The following is an 8,243-nucleotide window of genomic DNA, read 5'->3' on the forward strand; positions in this document are numbered from 1 at the left end:
GCACAGCGGGGAGAAGCCGTACGTGTGCGACCGCTGCGGGCAGCGCTTCGCCCAGGCCAGCACGCTGACCTACCACGTGCGGCGGCACACGGGCGAGAAGCCCTACGTGTGTGACAGCTGCGGCAAAGCCTTCGCCGTGTCCAGCTCGCTCATCACGCACTCCCGCAAGCACACAGGTACGGGGCACGGAGCGCTGCGGGCGCTGGCGGGGCTGGAGAGGGGGAATGTCTCGGGAATCCGCATTGGGAGTTGTCATCCAGCTCCCTGCTCGTGTTTTTGTATCTTTGATTCCGGTTTAGGGAGCGCTTTCTCCCGTTGGATATTATCTCTGTTTCGTTTTAGTTGTTCTTGGTGTGTATTCTGGTTTGTATATTGAAATAACAGCGTGCTCTTGTTTCCTTTAGGAGAGAAGCCATATATCTGTGGCATTTGTGAAAAGAGTTTTATTTCCTCTGGAGAGCTCAATAAACATTTTCGGTCCCATACAGGTCAGTTTTCAGACAAGCTGCTTCCTGCACTATAAATTATAATCTACTTTTACTCTTTTTCCTTTAAAATACACTGTATTGGGCTGTACTTGAAAGTAGAACAGTTTCTTAATTTATTTATCTCTGGGTTAACATAATGTAAAGAAAATATTCATTAATTTTGTTTAATTGCCTTTTTCAGAGTAGTATCTGTGCCACAGCGTAGGTATTGATGTATGATGGAGGTTTTACTTAAAATGTTTCGGTCTTGTTGCTTTGTTTTAAACTATTATTCTGGAAATAATTTTATTCTGAATAGAGAGACAGACAAAATAAGAGTTACAAAGTTGTATTTCAAAATAGAACGTTGAAATCTGTTATCCTATGTCTCTAACTGTATTTTTTTCAACACCAAGATTGTTCTCACTGCCAAACCAATTTTTTTCAGGTGAAAGACCATTTATCTGTGAAATGTGTGGAAATTCTTACACAGATATAAAAAATCTTAAGAAGCACAAAACAAAAGTTCACACAGGTGAGTTCCTTGTGCAAAAAAAGGTTAAGAAACCACATCAGCTCTTTTGCCTGCCATGCTGAATAAATCTTCTTGCTCATCCAGGCCTGAAATTAGAAAACAAAAGAATTTTGGATAGTAGTTGTTTTTAGGGCCAAAAGCATCTGTATCCAGCCTTGTTCAACACTGGCTCCATACTCCTCGTCCTCTGTCCATCCTTGTGTATTGACCATAAATCTCTTGCTCCTATCATATGGAAAAGGGAATAATTGGTGTCTGTGTACATCTGGATTGGGAGGGAGAGGGTGAGAAAATGAGCCATATGCAGAGACAGCTTTGAATTTAGAAAGGCCCCAGTGCAGCAGGAAGGCAGTGGTGAGGGCAGAGCAGCACTGAGTGTGGAGAGCACCTGGCAGAGCTGGAGGGGTGAGCTGGGAGAGCTGCCAAGGCAGGCCAGCTCTCATGGAGAGACAGCAGGCAGCCACAAGTGCCTCAGCACTGAAGTAATAGGCTTTGGAGCATGCTTTGGTAGAGGAAGGGTCAGATACCCAATGTGGCTTTATCAGAGAGCCATCCAAGAGCAGTGGCCGGCTGCATTCCAGCAGGAAGGCAGCAAGGAACCTGCTAACAGGCATTTCAGTTCTGAATAGAAAGTAATTTTTCAAGTGACTGGGTAAAATCTGGCTGGCTGGAATGAAGTTAACAAATGTTGTCTTCCAAAGAAGTTTACAGACAGATGATACTTTGTACTCTGCTATCTCATTTAAAGGAGGATGCTTGGATGTGGCTCTGCTTCTGAGACTTTCTGGGGTGGAAAATCTCAAGGAAACTTTCATGATTCCATAGATCCTTTGTTCACTGTGATGTTAAGGGTTTGTTATCTTCTGTACCATGCCAAGTAGAGATCAGGTTGGAATGCATCATCCTTCCAGTTGTCACACTACAAGCAGCAGCAGATGTGATTCCCAGTGCTGACATTGTACTTACAGCTGGTCTGGCTTTGCAGCACATGGAAGCACCAATATCCCAGCTGCCCAGGCAGCCTGTGACACACCAGGTGTTGGCTCTGACAGTCTTTGGAAAGGGAATTTGCAGAATTTGTGCACAAGCTTTTGAACATTTCTTTCTGGGGTTTTGTTGGTTTTTTTTGTTTGTTTGTTTCCACAGGACCTGAAACTCCCCCTGATTCTACTGCACTTGATAATTCTTTCAATGAACAAGAATCCATTCAGAGTCAGAAAAGTCCATTATCGGAGTCCATAGATGTGAAACCCTCTGAGATGTCTTTAGCTCTTCCTCTCCCCATTGGGACTGAAGACCATCAGATGCTGCTCCCTGTGACAGGGAGCCAGTCCCCTTCATCAGAAACATTACTGAGATCTGCTGTGACTGGATATTCAGAACCTCAGTTTATTTTCCTGCAGCAGTTGTACTGACAGAGCAGTGCAGAGCTATCCAGGTAGTTTGGTAGTGAACTTGGAAATGTTTGGTAAGATGAACACAATCAAACAACCAGTCATGCTCTCTGAATTGGACTTGTTCTTTGTTTTCCTCTGTGTAAAGACACCTGTAAGGCATTTCCATTGTGCAGTGCTGAATTGTGCTAATCTACAATCAAATTTCTGTTTGTGATTAACACTGATTTCCAGGAGATGATTCCTTTCCAGCAACACCTGCCTTAAGAATTCTCTGTTACATATGTTAATGTATTTTGGAGTTCTCTTTCCATGTTCCTGCTGAAAAAAAGTGGAGAACAGATGTTTTAAGCCATATTTGATAGTTTAGGAAGATCAACCCAGAGGTGTAGAGGGAAATCATAATTTGGATGTATTAGTAAGCCTGCACTCCAAGGTGTTCGAATGGTGCATGATGAGTGGTCAGTGCTCTGCTGAGGTGCTTGCATAGGTTTGCTGCTGGCTGCCAGAAGTGCCATCTTCAGGGGAAGCCTGACCAGAGGGAAAGAAAGGTTTGGGTGTATTTTCCTGACAAGGAAAGTAAAGGAGCGTTAATTTTTGTCTGTAGTGTGGCAAGTTGGAGGGTCCTAATGGCATAGATACTACTGGGTCTTCTTTCCAACAGGTTGCCTTTGTTTGTTTGTTTAAGTGAATCCAGCATTGTTGTATCTTGTCCCAGAGTTATTTTTCACATCCCTGAAACATCCTGGGTTTGGCACAAATAGCAACAAAAGGGGAGCTGGGACATGCATGCTGTAGATGAGACGGAAAGATGCAGTGAGTTAATTAGTGAGGCATGAATCAGAGCTTCGTAATCCTTTCTTTGCTGTAGTGCTGCTTCTTGTGCTAGAGAGGAAGTACAAAAGAGGAAATAAACCCTGCCCTTCACTGTGAAAATAATAAGTGAACACTACATGAGGGGGCATTAAAGAATAATACAACAGAGCAGATTGATGTTCTTCCAGGCAAGGAATTGTTAGAGTTTAACTGATTTGTTCTAATTGAAGTTTTTGTGTATTGCTTTACCTCTCATGTCACTTGTCCACAGTAACTGCACAAAACTGGTACCTAGCAAGGCCCATGTAAAGATAGGTTTTATTACTAGCAACAGACATATTTAAAAAGCAACATTTTAATGTCTTGGTAGGGTCATAAAAGACTAGATGACAATAGAAGTACTTTTCTACTCCATTGTGCCAGTTTGTGCCATTAACAATTGTAAGCATTATTTATGTAATCATCAAACAATAATGAAACAGTCATGATACTGTACCAACAATGCATTTAAAGCTGTCCTTTGTTGGTTATTTACTTGGTGCTAGCATTTATTTCCACCGATGCCTTGTGTCCAGACACTGATAAATAGAAGAGCATAGAAGATACCTCTTAACTGATTCTGTTCTACATGGAGTAATAATTAATCTGCACCTTAATTAAACAGACTTGTGAAAAATTTCCTGGAGGATTTCATTTAAAGAGTCTGAAAATGGTCCCTTGACTCCTGAGTGTGACTATAATTTTTTTTTCTCTTCCTACATGTTTGTATTTGTCAAGTAATAGACCTTTTGCTGCTTTGTGTTGATCATTTTAGTATTTGGTACATCTCTAACCTGCTGCTTGGTCACATTTTATGCTTTAATATATGGTAGATTTGCTGATGAAGCCTACCATGGACAGCAGGAGTACAGCCATGTTCAACAGGAACATCCCTAATACAGGAATCTCTCACACTGTCCCCACTGGACCTAATTATTGCTGGGCCTTTAATTTCTCTGCTTGTCTATCCCGCTACGCTTATGAACAGCTGATGTTCATAAAGCTGGCAAAAGACAAAGGATTAAGTTCTCTGATTTTTTTTTTTTTTGGCATTTCCCTTTGTCTCCCCTCTTGTCTCTTTCAGCTTCTGTTGTTGGTGTAGCCCCCAAGGGATTCCTCAGCCTTGCCATTTAAGACTGAAGAACCACAAAATCGGGATCTTGACTGTGTGTAGCGTGTACTAAGCTTCCTCTTTACTGTCTCTCTCTGAAAGTAGAGCAGAAATCTTGGGATAGACACAGGTTTAGTCATGAATACTGAGAAAGAAAACATCATACAACTTCCATATTTGAGCAGCTTTGGAAGACAAACTGATGATATGCTGCTGGTACCCGAGGAAAAGCAGCTCAAGGTAAACATAGCCAGGATAAATGACCAGGAGAGAGAACTAGCTCTGGAAAGAAACCTAAACAATAAATACATTCCTACATAGAAAATGCATTCCATAACAGTGTTTGTTTGGACTGTTTTTATATTTCTAAAATTATAGCTTATTACTGTATTCTTAGATTTCAGACTTTTTTAAAAAATACAGTGCTTAGATTTATACAGGATTTGTTTAGATACTTATAACAGTAACAGTTGCTTTATTAGTCATTTAGTTTTCTTTATAGACAAGAAGATATTCATTATTTTTTACAAGACAACAATTTTAACCTTTCTTAATAGAATACACAGGCTTGTAGTTTTGTCTTGGAGCAATAATTTAGTGACCTGCACTCTTGAGTCCCCATCTGAGAATCTTGATTTTTATCCTCATCTTTCATGAAGATATCTCAGCTGCTGAGGTATGATCTCTGCCAACTGTATTCATTTACTAGAATATAGATTTTAAATAAATAAATATATATATTTGTAGGTGTGTTCAGGCTGTAGGTCTGGACTGTACCTTTTGCCAATAGATGCATGGAAATCAGCTGCACATCTAAGTCCTAGGCTTAAGGATTCTGGATTCATTTTGAAGTACAAGGCTTATAACAGTACTGGTAATTTCTGTAAGGGATTAATATGGGAGAGCATGGAATCTTTTTAGGCATACATGTCCTTTCAAAAGAAAAGAAAAGAAGGAATTTCAATAATTCTATTAAGAGTAATACAGAGAAAATGACATGATTTGTCACACTGCTGTTTCAGGCAATTTTGCACTGAGGTTGGTGCAAGTTTTGCCTGAATAGCTTATCTGCATCTCTAAATCTCTGAATTGACTGTTTGGAAGTAGTTAGGTGAGATTAGCTCCTTGTATCACATTTACTTCTAAATTCGTGCCTCTAAGTGGGCACAAAGCATGACAACCTTTCTGAAATCATGTGCTACAAAACAATTTTCAAGTACAGACAAGTTCCACATGAAGGATTTCAAGGCTGTGATCCTGGAGAGGCTCAATAAGCCTTGCAGAATTAAGTTCAGATAAGGACTAATAACTGATTTTTTTGGTTAAATTATTTTTAAAGTATCTGTCATGTATATACAATTTTTTCTCTGTTATTTGTATATACCTCAACTCTCAATTTTATAATCCCTTGGGAAGGGAGGGAGTTGTACATATTTAGCCTGAAGTGTTTTATGTTAGACTTTAATAAACTTGTTTTGTAATTTTCCCTCACCTTGTGTCTCCTGTTCATAACTGCAAGGGGTAGCAACAAAAGCAGGAGGGAACCAATCAGACACAACCCCTGTCACCACCCTGGCACAAGGACATGGTAGGATTTGGGGGACCTCTGCTGCACCCCTGCCCTGCTGGATCAGTCATTTGCCTCTCCTCTAAAATAGGGGCAAAAATGCTGCCTTTCAGTAAGGTACAGTGAGGTCTAAAAGCTGAAAAAATGGTTTTCAGGGCAGGATTATGCTTGCTTTAGCTACTAGAATAACTCAGAAGGACATGGCAAAAAATTTCTAGCCTATGTAAATTCTCTCATTCCAAAGAACACAAGATGCATCTTCTAAGAATTTCAAGGTCAGAGAAAGGAAGCAGTAAAAGTCTGGCACAGGCCTCTTTAAGCAATACAGGGTTTTGCACAAATAATTGTCTTAGTTTGCAGGAAGCTGTTTATACAGAATTTGGTAGGAATTACTCTGCAGCCCTTTCTTAAAAAGGAGTATCAGAGAAAACTGTAACACATGAACTGTTTCTATGGATATTGTCAATAATGGAGAGTGCTTTATGGGCAGAACAAGTAGCTGTTAAACAGGGGTTCAGATAGAGTGCAAGTACTTCAAACACATACACCAGCACTTTTGAAAGTAGATGCCATTTATCCTTGATCTATGATAGTGCTGCCATCTTACCACATCACTAAAAACAAAATACTGCTGTTGGTGAAGTTGGGTACCTGTGACCACCTCAGATTAACAAATGTCATTCCTACAAGTAAATTAAGACTTAATTTGAGCATTGAATTAGCCTGAACTTCATATACCTGACAAGGGAAAGAAAGATACACTGAAAAAATACCTGTCTGAATCTTGCAGTGGTTTTTCTGGCAAGAAATTCTGTCACCAGTGTGTCAGTACTGAGACTATCAGAGTGTAGCCTGCAGTGATCCAGAGCAGCAGCACTCAGAAAAGCACCAACACAGGCTTACCTAATTATTTCAAAATTTAGGAATGTTCGTAGTGTGCAGATTCTTCTCAAACCACCACATTCAGTGTATCCCCAACTTTCGTTTTCATTGCTCCATCCTTCCTGTTGAACAAGAGTTAAAATATAAGCTCCTCTCTAGAGCTGGGTGTTCACAGGGTGATGTATGGACTTTGTGCTCAACACAGTGACTGCAGGCTGGGAGGGCCCTGTGCAGGTGTGCAGAACAAACATACCTGCCCTGGGCTTAGCTCTAAGTCCTCTCAGGATACCAGGGGCTCTTGGAGCACCAGAGCCTGAATAAGTTGTGTTTGGGGGTGGGGACAATGACAGAACAACAACGACAACCAAACAACAACAAACCTCCACCAGCTCTTGCAACTGCCCTGGTCATTTCAGCTGCAGAAGAGTTTCCAAATGTCTTCCTGTTCCTACACTACCACAGTGATAGTACAGAGTCAGAATAGCAGCAGTTACATTGCTGCTTCCCAGCTATTTTTACTGAAATAACTTTCTTACCTTTTTCCCCTCATGCTTTGATCTGGTACGTACAGTCACAGATCATTCTGGCACTTCATGCTAATATTTAACAGGCACATTTAGAGGGGCAGAGGATTGCATTAATGAAAGGCTTGGAGCAAACCTCTGCTGTCCTGTTTGGTGACTTTTTCTGTTTAGCAGCATAAATTAAGTCACTTCTGCAGGGATGAGCAGAGTGAATGGAAAAAGGAAACAAGCAGAGTGATTCCCAAACACACAAAATCTGTATCCAAACCATTAAACAATGTTTAACTACCATTACATGCATATGTTGTCTTACTCGTGTGTAGGAATTGCCAGAGGGCTATCATTATAGAAATGTTTTTAGGCAGTTTTCATGAGATGAGAAGAAATGATGGCAGCAGGTTTGGTGGTGGTTTCCATTTGTACTACAAGAAACATGTGCTACAATTTAATCAAAATTCCATGTATATCCCAGCAAACTGGGGTCACCAGCTTTAAGTTCTAGCATGGCTGTGGCTTAATGCTTAAGTTCACTTACCTTGGTTTTAAAAAAGTCACTATTGGAAGAAGATCAAAAGGATGCAATTATTAAGGAAAAGGAGAGAGTACATGGAGAGCAGTGCTAACAAATGGATTTACCCAGAGCTCTCAACTTCAGCGGGAATCTGACTCTGCAGGATACCTGAACTGCTGCCCAGCAGCAGTCCTGGGTGTTGCTTTTGTCAGTGTGCTCTGCCTGGGTGTGAATCTTTTCATAGTTACAGACTCTTAATAGATGGGGCATTATTTAGTAATGAATTTCAAGGTAATTTTTTCAGTATTTTCTCTCTCTTGCCATTTCAAGCTGGTTTAGATTCCTCCTAGGCTCAAACCCCAAAGAAACAACGTGCAGCAAGTCTGATACTGATATA

At 40.7% G+C, this 8,243-nt stretch overlaps 2 protein-coding genes across 8 annotated transcripts in view; one reads left to right on the top strand and one right to left on the bottom strand.

Annotated features, from left to right (window-relative positions):
* Positions 1-5,853, top strand: part of MYNN (myoneurin) — an 11,561-nt gene extending 5,708 nt beyond the window's left edge. For 2 of the 4 annotated variants that reach the window (XR_001859559.1, XR_001859557.1), the window contains 3 exons: positions 1-176; positions 405-488; positions 916-5,853. Coding sequence is in view for 1 of the 4 variants with exons in the window: in XM_017726860.1 (XP_017582349.1) it covers position 1 (1 nt within the window). In the remaining 3 variants the exon portion in view is untranslated. Of the gene's footprint in view, positions 178-404; positions 489-915 lie in introns of those variants that run through there. The other 2 variants (XR_001859558.1, XM_017726860.1) reach the window with 2 other exon arrangements.
* The window catches only part of LRRC34 (leucine rich repeat containing 34), a 19,775-nt gene that overhangs the window by 2,538 nt on the left and 8,994 nt on the right, over positions 1-8,243 (bottom strand). For 3 of the 4 annotated variants that reach the window (XM_017726859.1, XM_017726857.1, XM_017726856.1), the window contains one exon: positions 5,722-6,933. In XM_017726859.1, the coding sequence (XP_017582348.1) occupies positions 6,879-6,933 (55 nt within the window). In that variant the 3' untranslated portion in view covers positions 5,722-6,878. Of the gene's footprint in view, positions 1-5,721; positions 6,934-8,243 lie in introns of those variants that run through there. The other variant, XM_017726858.1, reaches the window with a different exon arrangement.

The sequence above is a fragment of the Corvus brachyrhynchos genome, unplaced genomic scaffold, assembly GCF_000691975.1.
Source record: "Corvus brachyrhynchos isolate BGI_N302 unplaced genomic scaffold, ASM69197v1 scaffold162, whole genome shotgun sequence".
In the NCBI taxonomy this organism is placed as follows: domain Eukaryota; kingdom Metazoa; phylum Chordata; class Aves; order Passeriformes; family Corvidae; genus Corvus; species Corvus brachyrhynchos.